This window comes from Staurois parvus, unplaced genomic scaffold, assembly GCF_062004578.1.
Source record: "Staurois parvus isolate SC_StPar_1 unplaced genomic scaffold, SC_StPar_1.0 ptg003720l, whole genome shotgun sequence".
Classification (NCBI taxonomy): Eukaryota; Metazoa; Chordata; class Amphibia; order Anura; family Ranidae; genus Staurois; species Staurois parvus.
This window is the reverse complement of record NW_028321516.1, coordinates 26,761-48,828: the sequence shown is the minus strand read 5'-3', so window position 1 is coordinate 48,828 and position 22,068 is coordinate 26,761. Positions and strand designations below refer to the sequence as shown.

Genomic DNA, 22,068 nt, shown 5'->3' with positions numbered 1-22,068 from the left:
CCCTTAATGTGGGGTTGCCCTCCCCCACGGCCCTTAATGTGGGGTTGCCCTCCCCCACGGCCCTTAATGTGGGGGTTGCCCTCCCCCACGGCCCTTAATGTGGGGAATGTGGGGTTGCCCTCCCCCACGGCCCTTAACGTGGGGTTGGGCTTCTCCATAGCCATGAACATAGACTCCCCCCCCCCCCCCACCCCACCCCCCCCCCGTGGCTACGACGTCCTCCACTCTTCAGGGAAGCCTTTCCACAAACTGCCTGGAAGGCCCAATGCCAGGACATTCTAGTGGGCTTCATGCTGCCTCATACATGTTCCTATTGGCCCATTGCTATAATGGCCAGCATCACAGTCCAACGGGAATCCTCTTGAGGCAGGACGGGGCGGGCAGCCTTTGACGCCGCCAGGCAGGAGGGGGCGGGCAGCCTTTGACGCCGCCAGGCAGGAGGGGGCGGGCAGCCTTTGACGCCGCCAGGCAGGAGGGGGCGGGCAGCCTTTGACGCCGCCAGGCAGGAGGGGGCGGGCAGCCTTTGACGCCGCCAGGCAGGAGGGGGCGGGCAGCCTTTGACGCCGCCAGGCAGGAGGGGGCGGGCAGCCTTTGACGCCGCCAGGCAGGAGGGGGCGGGCAGCCTTTGACGCCGCCAGGCAGGAGGGGGCGGGCAGCCTTTGACGCCGCCAGGCAGGAGGGGGCGGGCAGCCTTTGACGCCGCCAGGCAGGAGGGGGCGGGCAGCCTTTGACGCCGCCAGGCAGGAGGGGGCGGGCAGCCTTTGACGCCGCCAGGCAGGAGGGGGCGGGCAGCCTTTGACGCCGCCAGGCAGGAGGGGGCGGGCAGGCTTTGACGCCGCCAGGCAGGAGGGGGCGGGCAGGCTTTGACGCCGCCAGGCAGGAGGGGGCGGGCAGGCTTTGACGCCGCCAGGCAGGAGGGGGCGGGCAGGCTTTGACGCCGCCAGGCAGGAGGGGGCGGGCAGGCTTTGACGCCGCCAGGCAGGAGGGGGCGGGCAGGCTTTGACGCCGCCAGGCAGGAGGGGGCGGGCAGGCTTTGGTGTTTCCAGGCAGGAGGGGGCGGGCAGGCTTTGATGCTGCCAGGCAGGAAGGGGCGGGCAGGCTTTGATGCTGCCAGGCAGGAGGGGGCGGGCAGGCTTTGATGTTTCCAGGCAGGAGGGGGCGGGCAGGCTTTGATGTTTCCAGGCAGGAGGGGGCGGGCAGGCTTTGATGCTGCCAGGCAGGAGGGGGCGGGCAGGCTTTGATGTTTCCAGGCAGGAGGGGGCGGGCAGGCTTTGCTGCTGCCAGGCAGGAAGGGGCGGGCAGGCTTTGATGCTGCCAGGCAGGAGGGGGCGGGCAGGCTTTGATGCTGCCAGGCAGGAGGGGGCGGGCAGGCTTTGATGCTGCCAGGCAGGAGGGGGCGGGCAGGCTTTGATGCTGCCAGGCAGGAGGGGGCGGGCAGGCTTTGATGCTGCCAGGCAGGAGGGGGCGGACAGGCTTTGATGCTGCCAGGCAGGAGGGGGCGGGCAGGCTTTGATGCTGCCAGGCAGGAGGGGGCGGGCAGGCTTTGATGCTGCCAGGCAGGAGGGGGCGGGCAGGCTTTGATGCTGCCAGGCAGGAGGGGGCGGGCAGGCTTTGATGCTGCCAGGCAGGAGGGGGGGCAGGCTTTGATGCTGCCAGGCAGGAGGGGGGGCAGGCTTTGATGCTGCCAGGCAGGAGGGGGCGGGCAGGCTTTGATGCTGCCAGGCAGGAGGGGGCGGGCAGGCTTTGATGCTGCCAGGCAGGAGGGGGCGGGCAGGCTTTGATGCTGCCAGGCAGGAGGGGGCGGGCAGGCTTTGATGCTGCCAGGCAGGAGGGGGCGGGCAGGCTTTGATGCTGCCAGGCAGGAGGGGGCGGGCAGGCTTTGATGCTGCCAGGCAGGAGGGGGGGCAGGCTTTGACGCCGCCAGGCAGGAGGGGGCGGGCAGGCTTTGACGCCGCCAGGCAGGAGGGGGCGGGCAGCCTTTGACGCCGCCAGGCAGGAGGGGGCGGGCAGCCTTTGACGCCGCCAGGCAGGAGGGGGCGGGCAGCCTTTGACGCCGCCAGGCAGGAGGGGGCGGGCAGCCTTTGACGCCGCCAGGCAGGAGGGGGCGGGCAGGCTTTGACGCCGCCAGGCAGGAGGGGGCGGGCAGGCTTTGACGCCGCCAGGCAGGAGGGGGCGGGCAGGCTTTGACGCCGCCAGGCAGGAGGGGGCGGGCAGGCTTTGACGCCGCCAGGCAGGAGGGGGCGGGCAGGCTTTGACGCCGCCAGGCAGGTGGGGGCGGGCAGGCTTTGACGCCGCCAGGCAGGAGGGGGCGGGCAGGCTTTGACGCCGCCAGGCAGGAGGGGGCGGGCAGGCTTTGACGCCGCCAGGCAGGAGGGGGCGGGCAGGCTTTGACGCCGCCAGGCAGGAGGGGGCGGGCAGGCTTTGACGCCGCCAGGCAGGAGGGGGCGGGCAGGCTTTGACGCCGCCAGGCAGGAGGGGGCGGGCAGGCTTTGACGCCGCCAGGCAGGAGGGGGCGGGCAGGCTTTGACGCCGCCAGGCAGGAGGGGGCGGGCAGGCTTTGACGCCGCCAGGCAGGAGGGGGCGGGCAGGCTTTGACGCCGCCAGGCAGGAGGGGGCGGGCAGGCTTTGACGCCGCCAGGCAGGAGGGGGCGGGCAGGCTTTGACGCCGCCAGGCAGGAGGGGGCGGGCAGGCTTTGGTGTTTCCAGGCAGGAGGGGGCGGGCAGGCTTTGATGCTGCCAGGCAGGAAGGGGCGGGCAGGCTTTTATGCTGCCAGGCAGGAGGGGGCGGGCAGGCTTTGATGTTTCCAGGCAGGAGGGGGCGGGCAGGCTTTGATGTTTCCAGGCAGGAGGGGGCGGGCAGGCTTTGATGCTGCCAGGCAGGAGGGGGCGGGCAGGCTTTGATGTTTCCAGGCAGGAGGGGGCGGGCAGGCTTTGCTGCTGCCAGGCAGGAAGGGGCGGGCAGGCTTTGATGCTGCCAGGCAGGAAGGGGCGGGCAGGCTTTGATGCTGCCAGGCAGGAAGGGGCGGGCAGGCTTTGATGCTGCCAGGCAGGAAGGGGCGGGCAGGCTTTGATGCTGCCAGGCAGGAGGGGGCGGGCAGGCTTTGATGCTGCCAGGCAGGAGGGGGCGGGCAGGCTTTGATGCTGCCAGGCAGGAGGGGGCGGGCAGGCTTTGATGCTGCCAGGCAGGAGGGGGCGGGCAGGCTTTGATGCTGCCAGGCAGGAGGGGGCGGGCAGGCTTTGATGCTGCCAGGCAGGAGGGGGCGGGCAGGCTTTGATGCTGCCAGGCAGGAGGGGGCGGGCAGGCTTTGATGCTGCCAGGCAGGAGGGGGCGGGCAGGCTTTGATGCTGCCAGGCAGGAGGGGGCGGGCAGGCTTTGATGCTGCCAGGCAGGAGGGGGCGGGCAGGCTTTGATGCTGCCAGGCAGGAGGGGGGGCAGGCTTTGATGCTGCCAGGCAGGAGGGGGCGGGCAGGCTTTGATGCTGCCAGGCAGGAGGGGGCGGGCAGGCTTTGATGCTGCCAGGCAGGAGGGGGCGGGCAGGCTTTGATGCTGCCAGGCAGGAGGGGGCGGGCAGGCTTTGATGCTGCCAGGCAGGAGGGGGGGCAGGCTTTGATGCTGCCAGGCAGGAGTGCAGCCCATAGTACAGACCCATATCTGAGGCCGGGTATACAAAGCTGTACTCACCCACTGGCAGTGTACTCTTGTGTAAGGCCGTGTGTTGCTGGTGCAGCATGTGGAAGCAATCATTCAGGCAGTTCAGTGTGGCCATGGAAGTGGCTTTCAGCAGGAGGAGGTCCTGGTCCAGAGAACTCAAATGACCACTAGATGGCAGACCTTCAATTGTACGCATGAGGTCCCTCTGCTGACTCTCAGCCCGACTCATCATCTGGATGGGGGGAGGAAAGGAGAGATAGGAGGGGGGGGGGGGGGGAGACGAAAGTAGGAAAGGAGAGATGGAGGGAGGAAGAGATGAAGGGAAGGAGGAGGGGGGGGGAGAGATGGAGGGAGGGAGGAAGGGGGGCAGAGAGATGGAGGGAGGGAGGGAGGCAGAGAGATGGAGGGAGGAAGGGGGGCAGAGAGATGGAGGAAGGGGGGCAGAGAGATGGAGGGAGGAAGGGGGGGGGGGGAGATGGAGGGGGGAAGGGGGAGAGAAATGGAGGGGGAAAGGGGGAGAGAAATGGAGGGGGAAAGGGGGAGAGAAATGGAGGGGGAAAGGGGGAGAGAAATGGAGGGGGGGAAGGGGGAGAGAAATGGAGGGGGGGAAGGGGGAGAGAAATGGAGGGGGGAAGGGGGAGAGAAATGGAGGGGGGAAGGGGGAGAGAAATGGAGGGGGGGGAAGGGGGAGAGAAATGGAGGGGGGGGAAGGGGGAGAGAAATGGAGGGGGGGGAAGGGGGAGAGAAATGGAGGGGGGGAAGGGGGAGAGAAATGGAGGGGGGGAAGGGGGAGAGAAATGGAGGGGGGGAAGGGGGAGAGCGATGGGGGGGGGGTGAAGGGGAGAGCGATGGGGGGTGAAGGGGAGAGCGATGGATGGGGGAAGGGGGAGAGCGATGGAGGGGGGAAGGGGGAGAGCGATGGAGGGGGGAAGGGGGAGAGCGATGGAGGGGGGGGGGAGGGGAGAGCGATGGAGGGGGGGGGGGAGCGGAGAGTGATGGAGGGGGGAGAACGATGGAGGGGGAGGAAGGGGGAGAGAAATGGAGGGGGGGGGGAAGGGGGAGAGAAATGGAGGGGGGGAAGGGGGAGAGAAATGGAGGGGGGGAAGGGGGAGAGAAATGGAGGGGGAGAGCGATGGGGGGGTGAAGGGGAGAGCGATGGGTGGTGAAGGGGAGAGCGATGGAGGGGGGGGGAGCGATGGATGGGGAAAGGGGGAGAGCGATGGATGGGGAAAGGGGGAGAGCGATGGAGGGGGGGGGGAGGGGAGAGCGATGGAGGGGGGGGGGAGGGGAGAGCGATGGAGGGGGGGGGGAGGGGAGAGCGATGGAGGGGGGGGGGGGGAGCGGAGAGTGATGGAGGGGGGAGAACGATGGAGGGGGAGGAAGGGGGAAAGCGATGGAGGGGGGGGGGGAAGGGTGGGTGGATGAAGGAAGAGGGGAAGAGAGAGATGGAGGAAGGAAGGAGGAGGTCAGATGGAGGAGGAAGGGGGGGAGATGTGGAGAAAGAAAAGAGAGGGTGATCGTTGAGAAGAGGGAGAGGAAAGTGGAGAAGAGGAGAGGGGAGAAGAGAAGAGGGGTGTCAGCCCAGCAGCGATGTTCTGGTACACAGACTATAGGAGGTCACATGATCACAGTGGGTTGTATGAATTCGGGTTCCCGAATATCCCGGAGGATCTGCAGATCCCTCATCACACGTCCCTTTTCTCTTAAGGAATGGTGATAATCCCCGGGATGGGGGAGGGGTTTATGTTTCTTTGCTATCTGTATCCCTGCAGACCCTCCCCCCGCAGGGCAGTGTGGCCCCCCTCACCCCTCGGTTACCCCGCACTCACATATATTTCTAGGTCAGTATGGAGGGTGTCTGATTTCCGGATCACTCAGCGCCTCCGTCGGACAATCAGTCCCATCACGTCTACATTACACATTTTCCACATACACGGTGTAAGGGATCTCTGGGGTGAGATCGGGTGGCCGAGGCGGGGGCCACTTTCCGGACAAAGCACACAATGTGTAAAACTCTGTACGGCCAGCACAGCGCTCACCGACACGGGGGGGGGGGGGGGGGCGGAGAGGACGGCTGATCACGATTTATATCATCGATAATTCCATCATCCACAGACAATGTTACCAGAAAACACTGAACTTCTGAGGTTTTCTGTGTGAAAGTTTCCTACATTCCACCTTCACTGGAGTCATAATATATAAAATGCGTCATATCAGGGAGGCCCCCTGGGGCGGGGCGGGGCAGGGGGGGCGGGGTACACACACCCTGCTGACAAAGCCATCCCTCACCTCTCTGACCTCTCCTAGGGAGGCCCCCTGGGGTGTGGGGGGGGGGGCGGGATACACACACCCTGCTGACAAAGCCATCCCTCACCTCTCTGACCTCTCCTAGGGAGGCCCCCTGGGGCGGGGCAGGGCGGGGCGGGATACACACACCCTGCTGACAAAGCCATCCCTCACCTCTCTGACCTCTCCTAGGGAGGCCCCCTGGGGCGGGGCGGGGCGGGGGCGGGACACACACACCCTGCTGACAAAGCCATCCCTCACCTCTCTGACCTCTCCTAGGTGGTCCGGCTGTAAAATCTGTGCTTTGCGGTTGGCGGGCAACGCTCGGTGATGGCCGATGTTGAAGAACGACGCCGCGTTCTGACTGGGCCGCCGCTGGGAGCCCGGAGAGTTCCCGCTGCCCTGGGAGGCTAAAGAGAAGCTGCGAGACTTCAGAGGAGGGTTGTTCTGCCAATCAGAAGGAAGAGAAGAATGAGGACCAACATGGAGGAAGACAATGCAGAGAACCAATCAGAAATCACGTCTTACAGATCTGACAGGCCTACTGCAGAACGATTTATAGCAGGAGGTGGAGGAACACTCTGATTGGTCCCATACATTGCGAGGTGACCCCTCTGAATGTGCGTATATACCCCCCCCTCACCTTTCCGATGGCCTCTGTGTGGTGCTGGGTACAGATCTGCAGTCGGCTCACCCAATGTTGGCGCTCCTTGGCATCGCTGGCTGAGAGGAGAGAAGAGAAGGTCAGCCATGACTGGTGCAGAGAACACAGCAAGGATCGGGCCGTTGTCTCTGATCACCCCACAGACACAATGCAGTGACAGAAATCGCCCAACGCCCCGACAATCGTACACAGAACGATGGAAAGGCAACTTACACCCCATTATTGGAAATATCACCCAGAAAATTGCTGCAACGACAAATGTTTCTCATGTTTCTGTATTGTGTTTGTATCGGTGACACAAAAAAGTGGAGAAACAAAAAGCCAAATCTGACCCATTCCACGCATAACCCCAAAAATGGACCGGACAAAATTATTGGCACCCTCCATGTAATATTTGGCGACACACCCCTTGGAAAAAATGCACTGAAGTCAATGGCTTCCTGTCTCCATCAATGAGTTTCCTCCACCTCTCTCCTGGAATTTTGGATCTCTCCTCTTCCACCAACTGCTCCGGGTCTCTCAGATTGGAAGGGTCCCTTTCCCCAACTGCTCCGGGTCTCTCAGATTGGAAGGGTTCCTTTCCCAACGTCTCCGGGTCTCTCAGATTGGAAGGTTCCTTTCCCCAACTGCTCCGGGTCTCTCAGATTGGAAGGGTTCCTTTCCCCAACTGCTCCAGGTCTCTCAGATTGGAAGGTTCCTTTCCCCAACTGCTCCGGGTCTCTCAGATTGAAAGGTTCCTTTCCCCAACTGCTCCGGGTCTCTCAGATTGGAAGGTTCCTTTCCCCAACTGCTGTCCTGAGATCTCTCCACTGGAGCTCTATGGGATGGAGATCTGGACTCATTGCTGGCCAGTTCAGTCCTCTCCAGCGCTTTGTCTGAAACCATTTCTGGGTGCTTTGTGACGTGTGCTTTGGGTCATTGTCCTGCTGGAAGACCCATGACCTCTGATGGAGACCCAACTTTCTGACACCGGGCCCTACATTGTACCCCAGAATTCATTGATGGTCTTCAGATTTAATAATGCCATGCACACAGCCAAGACATCCAGTGCCTGAAGCAGCAAAGCAACCCCAAACCATCAGTGACCCCCCACCATGTGTGACTGGAGGGACTGTGACCCCCCACCATGTGTGACTGGAGGGACTGTGACCCCCCACCATGTGTGACTGGAGGGACTGTGACCCCCCACCATGTGTGACTGGAGGGACTGTGACCCCCCACCATGTGTGACTGGAGGGACTGGATTCTTTCCTTCGAAGGCCTCATTGCTTTTTCTGAAAACAGTAGAATGATGGGCTTTACCAAAAAGCTGCCATTTTGTTCCGTCTGTCCCCAGCACATTCTCCCAGAAGGATTTTGGCTTCCTCAGGTAAGTTTTGGTAAACTCCAATCTGACTTCCAATATGTTTCTGTGTCAGCGGTGGGGTCCTCCTGGGTCTCCTCCCATATTTCTGTGTCAGCGGTGGGGTCCTCCTGGGTCTCCTCCCATATTTGTGTCAGCAGTGGGGTCCTCCTGGGTCTCCTCCCAAATTTCTGTGTCAGCAGTGGGGTCCTCCTGGGTCTCCTCCCATATTTCTGTGTCAGCGGTGGGGTCCTCCTGGGTCTCCTCCCATATTTCTGTGTCAGCGGTGGGGTCCTCCTGGGTCTCCTCCCATATTTCTGTGTCAGCAGTGGGGTCCTCCTGGGTCTCCTCCCATATTTCTGTGTCAGCAGTGGGGTCCTCCTGGGCCTACTCCCATATTTCTGTGTCAGCGGTGGGGTCCTCCTGGGTCTCCTACCATATTTCTGTGTCAGCGGTGGGGTCCTCTTGGGTCTCCTACCATATTTCTGTGTCAGCGGTGGGGTCCTCCTGGGTCTCCTCCCATATTTCTGTGTCAGCGGTGGGGTCCTCCTGGGTCTCCTCCCATATTTCTGTGTCAGCGGTGGGGTCCTCTTGGGTCTCCTCCCATATTTCTGTGTCAGCAGTGGGGTCCTCCTGGGTCTCCTACCATATTTCTGTGTCAGCGGTGGGGTCCTCCTGGGTCTCACACCATATTTCTGTGTCAGCAGTGCGGTCCTCCTGGGTCTCACACCATATTTCTGTGTCAGCGGCGGGGTCCTCCTGGGTCTCCCCCCATATTTCTGTGTCAGCGGTGGGGTCCTCCTGGGTCTCACACCATATTTCTGTGTCAGCGGTGGGGTCCTCCTGGGTCTCACACCATATTTCTGTGTCAGCGGTGGGGTCCTCTTGGGTCTCCTACCATATTTCTGTGTCAGCGGTGGGGTCCTCCTGGGTCTCACACCATATTTCTGTGTCAGCAGTGCGGTCCTCCTGGGTCTCACACCATATTTCTGTGTCAGCGGCGGGGTCCTCCTGGGTCTCCCCCCATATTTCTGTGTCAGCGGTGGGGTCCTCCTGGGTCTCACACCATATTTCTGTGTCAGCGGTGGGGTCCTCCTGGGTCTCACACCATATTTCTGTGTCAGCGGTGGGGTCCTCTTGGGTCTCCTCCCATATTTCTGTGTCAGCAGTGGGGTCCTCCTGGGTCTCCTCCCATAGCGCCCCTTCTCATTCAGATGGTGACGTATAGTGGGAGCGGACACAGTTGTACCCGGTGCCTGAAGGTCAGCTGGGATTTGTCTGGAAGTTGGAGGTTCTTCATCGACCATTCCAACAATCCTTCGTTGCAATCTTTGATCAATTTTTCTCTTTCATCCACATCCAGGGAGATTAGCTACAGTACCATGGGCTGTGAACTTTGACAATGTTGCACACAGTGGACACAGGAACATGAAGATCTCTGGAGATGGACTTGTCACCTTGAGATTGTCCACAATTTTTGTTCTCCAATCCTCAGACAGTTCTTTGCTGCTCTTTCTCTCCTCCATGCGGCCCACAGAGACACCCAACAGAAAGGTGGAGGCCATGTGTCACCATTGTCCCTGGTTGTCGGTGGGATTTCTATGTTGTCAGCGCCTGGTCATGGATACGGAAGAGTCTAATGACAAATTACAGGAGCGTCACAGACCTGGAATGCAATTATTTTTTACAATTTTAAGAATGTGCCAATAATTCTGTTCGGTCCATTTTTGGGGGTTTTCATGGAATGGGTCACATTTTACTTTTTGTTTCTCCACTTTTTTGTGTCACCGATACAAACACAAGAAATGGACATGAAAGGCCGGAACATTTGTCATGGCAGCAATTTTCTGGGTGAAGCGGTGCGTTATCGGACAGAAATGCCGGGGGGGGGGGGGGGGGTAGGGCGGGCAAGGTGTGCGTTTTTATATATATGGCATCTTGCACTTGTGTGAGTGTACAAGCATGGAGCTCTGACACCACTGATATGAATGGTAAACGCAGAACACATCCGCGGCGTGGAAACTCCCCATCCTGAATGATCACCTTCACATGAAGAATCACATGTATACGTCATACAAATGAACATGTGGAGGTGTGACGGGGCCCACAGAGGATGTGACATTTGTCACTGCTAGGAGCAAGCAGCTTCCCTATGGTCAGACGTGGGTGGGGCTACGCTGCCCTGGTCAGACGTGGGTGGGGCTACGCTGCCCTGGTCAGACGTGGGTGGGGCTACGCTGCCCTGGTCAGACGTGGGTGGGGCTACGCTGCCCTGGTCAGACGTGGGTGGGGCTACGCTGCCCTGGTCAGACGTGGGTGGGGCTACGCTGCCCTGGTCAGACGTGGGTGGGGCTACGCTGCCCTGGTCAGACGTGGGTGGGGCTACGCTGCCCTGGTCAGACGTGGGTGGGGCTACGCTGCCCTGGTCAGACGTGGGTGGGGCTACGCTGCCCTGGTCAGACGTGGGTGGGGCTACGCTGCCCTGGTCAGACGTGGGTGGGGCTACGCTGCCCTGGTCAGACGTGGGTGGGGCTACGCTGCCCTGGTCAGACGTGGGTGGGGCTACGCTGCCCTGGTCAGACGTGGGTGGGGCTACGCTTCCCTGGTCAGACGTGGGTGGGGCTACGCTTCCCTGGTCAGACGTGGGTGGGGCTACCCATTCATTATCAGACGTGGGTGGGGCTACCCATTCATTATCAGACGTGGGTGGGGCTACCCATTCATTATCAGACGTGGGTGGGGCTCCCCTTTCATTATCAGACGTGGGAGGGGCTCCCCTTTCATTATCAGACGTGGGTGGGGCTCCCCTTTCATTATCAGACGTGGGTGGGGCTCCCCTTTCATTATCAGATGTGGGTGGGGCTCCCCTTTCATTATCAGATGTGGGTGGGGCTACCCTTCCATTATCAGACGTGGGTGGAGCTACCCTTCCATTATCAGACGTGGGTGGAGCTACCCTTCCATTATCAGACGTGGGTGGAGCTACCCTTCCATTATCAGATGTGGGTGGAGCTACCCTTCCATTATCAGACGTGGGTGGAGCTACCCTTCCATTATCAGACGTGGGTGGAGCTACCCTTCCATTATCAGACGTGGGTGGAGCTACCCTTCCATTATCAGACGTGGGTGGAGCTACCCTTCCATTATCAGACGTGGGTGGAGCTACCCTTCCATTATCAGACGTGGGTGGAGCTACTCTTCCATTATCAGACGTGGGTGGAGCTACCCTTCCATTATCAGACGTGGGTAGAGCTACCCTTTCATTATTAGACGTGGGTGGGGCTACCCTTTCATTATCAGACGTGGGTGGGGCTACCCTTCCATTATCAGACGTGGGTGGAGCTACCCTTCCATTATTAGACGTGGGTGGGGCTACCCTTTCATTATCAGACGTGGGTGGGGCTACCCTTCCATTATCAGACGTGGGGGGGGCTACGCTTCCATTATCAGACATTGGTGGGGCTACCCTTTTTATTATCAGACGTGGGTGGGGCTACCCTTTCATTATCAGACGCGGGTGGGGCTACACTGCCATTATCAGAAGTGGGTGGGGCTACCCTTTCATTATCAGACGTGGGTGGGGCTACCCATTTTATTATCAGACGTGGGTGGGGCTACCCTTTCATTATCAGACATGGGTGGGGCTACCCTTTTTATTATCAGACGTGGGTGGGGCTACCCTTTCATTATCAGACGTGGGTGGGGCTACACTGCCATTATCAGACGTGGGTGGGGCTCTGACCATCCTCTGCACACCCCGCCCAATAAAAACATTTTCCCAGCACAGACAGGGCTCAGCACATAATCTGCAGCAGCTGAATGAGGAGACTGGATGCCACGGCAGCGATATGGCCCAGCAGCCGCCTGTGTATGTTGGTGACAAGCCCTCCACTAGGTGGCCCCCACACGTGGCCCCTCACCTCTCAGTTTGTAGAGCTCTCCGCTGGCTGCGTTCACAGTGAAGGTGTGAGAGTCTTCATCACTGGGGGAGATGACGGCCCCCGCCAGCTGCACCGTCCCCCTCGCCTTCTGGTTCTTAGACTGCTCATTCACAAAGTACTCCAGCAGGCCGGCCTCATTGTTCAGGACAAAAAACCTGAAGAGAAGAAGAAGAATTGTCTAGAAAAAGCACAAAACACCTCACACTGTACAACGGAGAACTCCATACCGTGAGGTCTATATTACATCACTGATGACATCACACAGCTCCGGGATCATGATATTACATCACTGATGACATCACACAGCTCCGGGGTCAATTTATTACATCACTGATGACATCACACCGCTCCGGGGTCATTATATTACATCACTGATGACATCACACCGCTCCGGGGTCATTATATTACATCACTGATGACATCACACCGCTCCGGGGTCATTATATTACATCACTGATGACATCATACAGCTCCGGGGGAATTATATTACATCACTGATGACATCATACAGCTCCGGGGTCATGATATTACATCACTGATGACATCACACAGCTCCGGGGTCATGATATTACATCACTGATGACATCACACCGCTCCGCGGTCATGATATTACATCACTGATGACATCACACAGCTCCGGGGTCAATTTATTACATCACTGATGACATCACACAGCTCCGGGGTCATTATATTACATCACTGATGACATCACACCGCTCCGGGGTCATTATATTACATCACTGATGACATCACACCGCTCCGGGGTCATTATATTACATCACTGATGACATCACACCGCTCCGGGGTCATTATATTACATCACTGATGACATCACACCGCTCCGGGGTCATGATATTACATCACTGATGACATCACACAGCCCCGGGGTCATCATATTACATCACTGATGACATCACACAGCCCCGGGGACATCATATTACATTACTGATGACATCACACAGCCCCGGGGTCATTATATTACATCACTGATGACATCACACCGCTCCGGGGTCATTATATTACATCACTGATGACATCACACCGCTCCGGGGTCATTATATTATATCACTGATGACATCACACAGCACCGGGGTCATTATATTACATCACTGATGACATCACACAGCTCTGAGCTCATTATATTACATCATTGATGACATCACACAGCTCCGGGGTCATTATATTACATCATTGATGACATCACACAGCTCTGAGCTCATTATATCATTGATGACATCACACCGCTCCGAGCTCATTATATTACATCACTGATGACATCACAGCTCCGAGCTCAGTTTATTACATCATTGATGACATCACACAGCTCCGAGCTCATTTTATTACATCATTGATGACATCACACAGCTCCGAGCTCATTATATTACATCATTGATGACATCACACAGCTCCGAGCTCATTATATTACATCACTGATGACATCACACAGCACCGGCTCATTACATTACATCACTGATGACATCACACAGCACCGAGCTCATTATATTAAATCACTGATGACATCACACAGCACCGGCTCATTATAGTACATCATTGATGACATCACACAGCTCCAAGCTCATTACATTACTGATGACATCACACAGCTCCAAGCTCATTACATCACTGATGACATCACACAGTACCCGGCTCATTATATTACATCACTGATGACATCACACAGCTCCGGGCTCATTATATTACATCATTGTCTGATGACATCACACAGCTCAAGGATCATTACATTACATCACTGATGACATCACAAAGCTCCGGTTTCATTACATTACATCTCCGTCTGATGACATCACACGACATTGGTTAGTACCCCAGTATTGAGGAATCAGTCTGCCGGCGGCGCTCACCTCTGATATTTTACAGTGAAAACTTCCTGGAGAAAATGTTCGGAATATCTGACATTCTTCAGTCATAACAGGTTAGTTGATGTTCTTTACCCAGAATCCTCAGCGTGATGCAATACCGCCCCCCACCTCTCCTGTAATATTGGAATGATTCCTTTCTACCCCATCAATGGAGAGACCCCCAGACCTCCCATCCCCTCCCCTCGGGGCCCCTCCACATCTCAGCTCACAGAGGACTTCTATATTCTGTCCAGGAATCCAGAGACTGGCGAGGGAACGGCTCCGGATCACAGCGATCCGACGTCTGCGCCAATTCACTGCAACCCTCTCCAGAAAATGCCGGACAATCATTGGTCAGCGATCGTCGGCTTCATCATAAACGGGAACATAATTAGGACCTGGACAAACTCTGCACTGCCCCCCCATGCTGGGACTTGTCCCCGGCGCTCAGGGGCCGCTCGGCAGGCGAGTCCCCGGCGCTCAGGGGCCGCTCGGCAGGCGAGTCCCCGGCGCTCAGGGGCCGCTCGGCAGGCGAGTCCCCGGCGCTCAGGGGCCACTCGACAGGCGAGTCCCCGGCGCTCAGGGGCCGCTCGGCAGGCGAGTCCATGTGCCTAACTTGAGAGAATCCAGAATCTGCGGCCGGAGGAAGTGACTGCAGATCTATGAGAAGAGCGCCCCCTGCTGGAACTCACCGGAACTGCCAGCCGGTCACTAGGTTGGTGTACTTCATCAGGTAGCCGCAGATGTTCTCCATGTGGTCACTGCAAGAGAGAGAGAATCGTCCGTCAGAGGAGACAAGTCGCATCGAATTCCTGCATCCAGCTTATATGGTATCACACAGCAGGGGAACGGAAACCTGGGCCAGTCCTTTACCCACAATGCACCCCGACTAGCCCAACCATACTGAATAATCAGTCTATGGAATGTTATGTCATCTATGGAGACCTATAGGGCCCGCCACGCAGGGCCCGCCACGCAGGGGCCCGCCACACAGGGACCACCACACAGGGACCACCACACAGGGACCACCACACAGGGACCACCACACAGTACAAAAACTCATACAATCCCGACAAGTCATACCAGGGGCTGCCATTGCTGGCCGTGTCTAAGAATACCAATCGCCTGGCCGGCCTTTGGGACACGGTTGCGAGGCGTTTTCGGAGCGTTAATACCATTTAAACTTCATTATAGGCGTTTGTGGTGCGGTTTTAACGCTTGGCAAACGCCTATCAACCGCCTCAAAACCGTGCATACGGCGTTTTGAGAGCATTTTAGGAGCATTAAAAACTATGCTACGTACAGAGTGCAGAGTTCAGGAGGGTGCTACATACAGAGTGCAGAGTTCAGGAGGGTGCTACATACAGAGTGCAGAGTTCAGGAGGGTGCTACATACAGAGTGCAGAGTTCAGGAGGGTGCTACGTACAGAGTGCAGAGTTCGGGGGGTGCTACGTACAGAGTGCAGAGTTCGGGGGGTGCTACGAACAGAGTGCAGAGTTCAGGAGGGTGCTACGTACACAGTGCAGAGTTCAGGAGGGTGCTACGTACAGAGTGCAGAGTTCAGGAGGGTGCTACGAACAGAGTGCAGAGTTCAGGAGGGTGCTACATACAGAGTGCAGAGTTCGGGGGGGGTGCTACATACAGAGTGCAGAGTTCAGGAGGGTGCTACATACAGAGTGCAGAGTTCAGGAGGGTGCTACATACAGAGTGCAGAGTTCAGGAGTGTGCTACGTACAGAGTGCAGAGTTCGGGGGGGTGCTACATACAGAGTGCAGAGTTCGGGGGGGTGCTACGTACAGAGTGCAGAGTTCAGGAGGGTGCTACGAACAGAGTGCAGAGTTCAGGAGGGTGCTACGTACACAGTGCAGAGTTCAGGAGGGTGCTACGTACACAGTGCAGAGTTCAGGCGGGTGCTACGTACAGAGTGCAGAGTTCGGGGGGTGCTACGTACAGAGTGCAGAGTTCAGGAGGGTGCTACGTACACAGTGCAGAGTTCAGGAGGGTGCTACGTACAGAGTGCAGAGTTCGGGGGGGTGCTACGTACAGAGTGCAGAGTTCGGGGGGTGCTACGTACAGAGTGCAGAGTTCGGGGGGTGCTACGTACAGAGTGCAGAGTTCAGGAGGGTGCTACATACAGAGTGCAGAGTTCAGGAGGGTGCTACATACAGAGTGCAGAGTTCAGGAGGGTGCTACATACAGAGTGCAGAGTTCAGGAGGGTGCTACATACAGAGTGCAGAGTTCAGGAGGGTGCTACATACAGAGTGCAGAGTTCAGGAGGGTGCTACATACAGAGTGCAGAGTTCAGGAGGGTGCTACATACAGAGTGCAGAGTTCAGGAGGGTGCTGCGTACAGAGTGCAGAGTTCAGGAGGGTGCTACATACAGATTGCAGAGTTCAGGAGGGTGTTACATACAGAGTGCAGAGTTCAGGAGGGTGCTACATACAGATTGCAGAGTTCAGGAGGGTGCTACATACAGATTGCAGAGTTCAGGAGGGTGCTACATACAGAGTGCAGAGTTCAGGAGGGTGCTACGTACAGAGTGCAGAGTTCAGGGGCGGGGGGTGCTACGTACACAGTGCAGAGTTCAGGGGGGGGGGGTGCTACGTGCAGAACTCTAGAACCGGCTCTAGAACCTCCTGGCAGTGAAGGTGGCTCCACTTCTCTCTCAGTTGCAGGGAGATCATTGGTCAGTATCAGTCCCTGCCATGATACTGTCACCCTAGCAGTAGTATCACCATGGTGACCCTGTACTACTTGTGGGGGGTGATGAAGATTTTTTTTTTTTTCTTTTTTCAAACTGATTGCTTTTATACCCATAAAGGATGTACAATCATTTCTCTTTCTCTCTGTCTGCATTCCTGCAGCCGTTGAGAAATACTGAGTGAGCTGTGATTGGTCACAGCTTGCCACATGGTACAAGCCTGTTGTGAATAGCCCTGTACCATGTGATCTCTGTGATCATTCACAGATTTCACACGTAGTAAGCAATGGTGTCAGGAAGTGACATCTTGTCTACTACTGTTCATGTGATCACTGATTGGCCAATCAGTGATCACATGATCGGGACCTCGCACAGAGATCCCGCACAGCGATCGGTGTTCTCTGGACACAGCGGGCACCGGATCGCGGTGGCGCGCGCTCTCAGGCAGTGAAAGCGAGGGCCCGATTATAAACTGCCACCCACCCCCGCACTGCTCCCGTCTGGCCATTTATGTACATGAGCCGGACAGGAAGTGGTTAAAAATGTTTTTACACTGTCTCTGATTTTTAATCAACTTTATTGCTATCACAAGGGATAAACAAAATCCTCTGTGATACCCTGGGCAGTGACAGGTCCACTTTACTGAGACATTCGGGGTCTTTTAAACCCCAGATCTCTCCATCAACCTTGAAAGCTTCGGATCACACGTGGATGGGTTTGATCCGAAGCTTTCCTTCGCTGGTCATGGCGGCAGCTTCTGGTTTGGTATGTCATGGAGATGATTGAGGATGTTCTGGTCCCTGAGCAGCCCTATGGTAAGCCGGCAGAACCACCAGCTTCATATTCATCGGTGGGACGGTAGAACCCGGAGAGAATCACCGGAGGGCGGTAAAATTGGATGGCTTCCAAAAAAAAAAGGAGAATCACTAGCACTAGAAAACAATGCCGGGATGGAGCCTGAAGCTGCAAACTTGGATGGGACAAAATCATCATTGCTTCCACCTTCATCCCTCAGAGGCCATCGGTGGTGGTGGTGGTGGTGGTGGTGGTGGTGGTGGTGGGGGGGGGGGTAATCAAACACTCTCCGTGGACAGGGGTTGGACAAAATAATGGAAACACCAAGTAGAAGGAAATGGTTACCCAATATGGTGTTGGACTTCCTTTGGCATCCAAGACGGCCTGAGATCTCCTGGGAATTGACAAGTAGAAGTCTTGGATGGTGGATAATGGAATCTAATCCCACTCTTCCTGCAAAAATCGTTCCCGTTGTCGCAGAGATGCCGGAAATCGAGCCCCGACCTCGATCTCCAAAGTTCACCGTAGCGGCTCCATGACATTTAGGTCCGGTGACTGCGGTGTCCCCCGAGAAGGTGCAGGACTTCATCTGCATGCTCGGCAAACCGCGTTCTGACAACACCAGCTGATTGGAGTATTATGGTCTTGGTAAATGGCGCTGTCTTCCGGAAACAATGTCTGTGCCCCTGGGGGGGGATGGTCGGCCACAATTTGTACATAGTCGCTGGCAGTGACCTTACCTTTCAAGGTGATGATGGGGCCTGCAGAATACCAAGATATGGACGAATCATGATTGCACCGCCGCCACCATGCTTTACAGTTGGCACAAGACAGTCCTGGTGGTAGGCTTTGGGTGGTGTTGGCCACACGTAAACACGTCCGGTGGTTGGGAACAGTGTGACGATCGATTCATCCAACTAGATTACAGTCTTCCATCGATCGATCGTCCACCATTTATGGGTGTTGCACCGCTCTCTCTGAGCAGTAATATCGGTCACTGGTGGTTCGGCCATCGCAGCTCGCCCGGGAATGTCCTGATGATGGAGTTCCCTCCGCACTGTTCGTGGACTCGGGATTTAGAAGACTGAGATCGAGCTCTGCAGTCACTTTGGTTGTCTCCTTATTCCGGGTCACAATCCTGTGGAATGTCCTTTTGTGTCTTTCGGTCAGGTGACCATGTGGGTGGGGCTTATGACATTTTCCTAGAAGCTGTATACGCCGTCATATCCTTTGATATGGACATGGCAAATGAATCGGCGACTTTTGTCACAGAGGCTCCAGCTAACCGGCACCAACAATCTGCCCTCTTTGAAGCTCGGTAAGCTCCGACATGATTCCGTATTACTAGCAGCATCCCGCCTGTTAGCTAGGTGTCTCATCACACAGCAGAAGCAAAAGAATGTTACATCAATTTCACCGCCAAACATGGCGTCACTTTCACACCTGCCAATCATGGACTGTTTCCGTATTTTTGTCCAACCCCCTGTATATCCGGCTTTTGGGATAACCCAAAATAGTGGCAATCACAGCCAGTGTGTCTCAGCCAATGAGGAGGGAGACACCCGGGACAGCCGCGGATCCTGTGCACGTCGCTGGATCGGGATGGGGCTCAGGTGAGAATTGGGGGGCAGACAGAGCCGGGTATAGGGGGGCTCTCCCCCCAGAGCACCCCACAGAGAGCCAGGTATAGGGGGGCTCTCCCCCCAGAGCACCCCGCAGAGAGCCGGGTATAGGGGAGCTCTCCCCCCAGACAGAGCCGGGTATAGGGGAGCTCTCCCCCCAGACAGAGCCGGGTATAGGGGAGCTCTCCCCCCAGACAGAGCCGGGTATAGGGGGGTTGTGTTTTATTCTGAGCATTTAGAGGAAGAAACTGAAAGTGATCTGCATAGCCGTGTGATCTGCACACAGGAAGAGGGCGGATCGTGTGATTGGTTGAAGGATGTCACAATCTGTTTGTTTGCAGCATCTCTATAGAAACTCCTTTATGTGGCCGGGACACTCAGCACATGTGACCTCCCTGGTGTCACCCAGATGTCATTCCTCCCACCGGGACACTCAGCACATGTGACCTCCCTGGTGTCACCCAGATGTCATTCCTTCCGCCGGGACACTCAGCACATGTGACCTCCCTGGTGTCACCCAGATGTCATTCCTCCCGCCGGGACACTCAGCACATGTGACCTCCCTGGTGTCACCCAGATGTCATTCCTCCCGCCGGGACACTCAGCACATGTGACCTCCCTGGTGTCACCCAGATGTCATTCCTCCCGCCGGGACACTCAGCACATGTGACCTCCCTGGTGTCACCCAGATGTCATTCCTCCCGCCGGGACACTCAGCACATGTGACCTCCCTGGTGTCACCCAGATGTCATTCCTCCCGCCGGGACACTCAGCACGTGACCTCCCTGGTGTCACCCAGATGTCATTCCTCCCGCCGGGACACTCAGCACATGTGACCTCCCTGGTGTCACCCAGATGTCATTCCTCCCGCCGGGACACTCAGCACATGTGACCTCCCTGGTGTCACCCAGATGTCATTCCTCCCGCCGGGACACTCAGCACATGTGACCTCCCTGGTGTCACCCAGATGTCATTCCTCCCGCCGGGACACTCAGCACATGTGACCTCCCTGGTGTCACCCAGATGTCATTCCTCCCGCCGGGACACTCAGCACATGTGACCTCCCTGGTGTCACCCAGATGTCATTCCTCCCGCCGGATGGCTGACTTCCAGCTCAGTCACATGTTATATGGAGGGTGAAGAGGACCTGTCACACCAGCACTCTGTATACAATGATGGCCTGCTGAGACCACCCTGCAATACAGGACACACCCACTGACTCCACCCTAAACTGACCCCCACAAACCACTTCGGGGGTCCTCAGATTCCAAGACATGATGTAATGCAACTTGTCTGTGGAGAGACTCATCTCCACCCTCATCTCAGCAGGAGAGAGGACAGAACTCCTCCTGCAGACCCTGCACCTCTCTGTGCAGTAGCAGCACCCCCTGGTGTCTGCCCCCCCAATCTCAGCAGTTGGCAGCGGAGAGGACAGAACTCCTCCTGCAGACCCTGCTCCTCTCTGTGCAATAGCAGCACCCCCAGAACCACCAGCAGCCCCTCCCTCACACAGTGGACCCCCCTTCCCAAACCAGTGCAATAGGCATGACAGTGTGGTCACCTGCAGCCCCTCCCCCCACACAGCGGACCCCCTCACCTGTACTGCCAGGCCTTGCTGACCCCTCGGGGGGCCGCTCGGTTGTTGTGCGGACTGGGAGCCGCGTCCAGCTTGCCGTCACTATCAGAGACCCTCATGGTGGTGGAGGAGGGGTCACCCTGCATGGTGGGGTCACCGGGTGCTCTCTCCGGGGTCACTCCTCTGGCAGATACATCAGACGGCTGTCCCGGCGGTGACCCCTCCAGAGACACAGGAGCTGACAGTCTGAGGGCGGGGCTTTCCAGTGCGGGAAAGGGGGGGTCAGGTCTTCTATACTGGGGGGTCTACAGATGTGCGGGGCCTCCTATTTTTTGGGGGGAGGGGTCTAGAGATATAGGGGCCTCCTATATTGGGGGAGGGGTCTAGAGAAATGGGGGACTCCTATATTAGGGAGGGGGTCTAGAGATATGGGGGGCCTGCAATATTGGGGGAGGGGGGTCTAGAGCTATGTGGGGCCCCCTATATTGGGGGAGGGGTCTACAGATATGGGGGTCCCCTATCTTGGGGGAGGGGTCTAGAGAAATGGGGGCCTCCTATATTGGGGGAGGGGGTCTAGAGATATGGGGGGTCCCCTATACTGAGGTGGAGGTCAGTATAAGGTGATGTATAGAGGGGTGGTGGGGGAGGGGTAAGTAGATGAGGGGGGTTGGTGTAATTCTGGGGTGGAGGGGTCCCTATTGGGTGTTTATATATCCAGGGGTTCCTCCCTCTCTCTGAGGGTCTCTATATTTGGGGTCACCTCTCTCTGGGGGTATACAGATGAGGGGGGTCTATATTGGGGTTCCCCTCTCTCTCTCTGGGGGTATACAGATGAGGGGGGTCTATATTGGGGTCACCTCTCTCTGGAGGTATACAGATGAGGGGGGTCTATATTGGGGTTCTCCTCTCTCTGGGGTATACAGATGAGGGGGTCTCTATATTCGGGGTCACCTCTCTTTCTGGGGTATACAGATGAGGGGGTCTCTATATTCGGGGTCACCTCTCTCTCTGGGGGTCTCTATATTCGGGGTCACCTCTCTCTCTCAGGCCCGGTGTCTCTCCCCCGCTCTCTGCATGTCTCCTCCTCGGCTTCCCCCGGGCTGGGCCAGGACTCTTCCATCACTTCCGGGTCGCGTGACGCCCATGGCGACGAGGCCGCGAAGGACGCCATGTTGGTTCCTGGCAGCTTTTGCCAGGCGATGGGCGGAGCCTGCGAGGAGCGGATTCCCCTTCCCAGCTAATAACTCTTCCAAACTCTCAGTGATTGGTGGAAAATGATCAGCCGTATTGTCGCTTGAAAAGAGGGGGCTGGAATATGGGCCCCTGTAATATGGAAATACGGGGGCCCCAGGATATTGGGGACCTGGAATACCTGAGATTTATATTATGGAAGGCTTGGAATATTGGGGTCCCAGAATATGGGGGACATGGGATCTGAAATATCAAGAATCTGCAAAATGGGGGACCTGGAATATTGGAGAGCCTGGATATGTGGGAGGTGCTATTTTGGGGATCTGAAATATGGTGGTCCTGGAATGTGGGGGACCCAGAATATTGGGAACCTGGAATGTAAGGGATCTGGTATATTGAGGGACCTGGAATATCAGGAGTATGGAGGACCTGGAAT

General features: G+C 57.3%; 1 protein-coding gene across 1 annotated transcript; it reads right to left on the bottom strand.

Moving 5' to 3' along the window:
• Nucleotides 1-3,682: 3,682 nt before the first annotated feature.
• Nucleotides 3,683-21,647, bottom strand: LOC149427491 (oxysterol-binding protein-related protein 11-like; the record flags this gene model as incomplete). Its single annotated transcript, XM_089667972.1, has 6 exons — nucleotides 20,463-21,647; nucleotides 14,437-14,505; nucleotides 11,865-12,040; nucleotides 6,582-6,661; nucleotides 6,200-6,385; nucleotides 3,683-3,884 (listed from the first exon to the last, which is right to left on the bottom strand). Coding segments are annotated over exons 1-6 (838 nt in total), but the record flags the coding sequence as incomplete, so codon positions are not given.
• Between the last annotated feature and the right edge of the window lie 421 nt (nucleotides 21,648-22,068).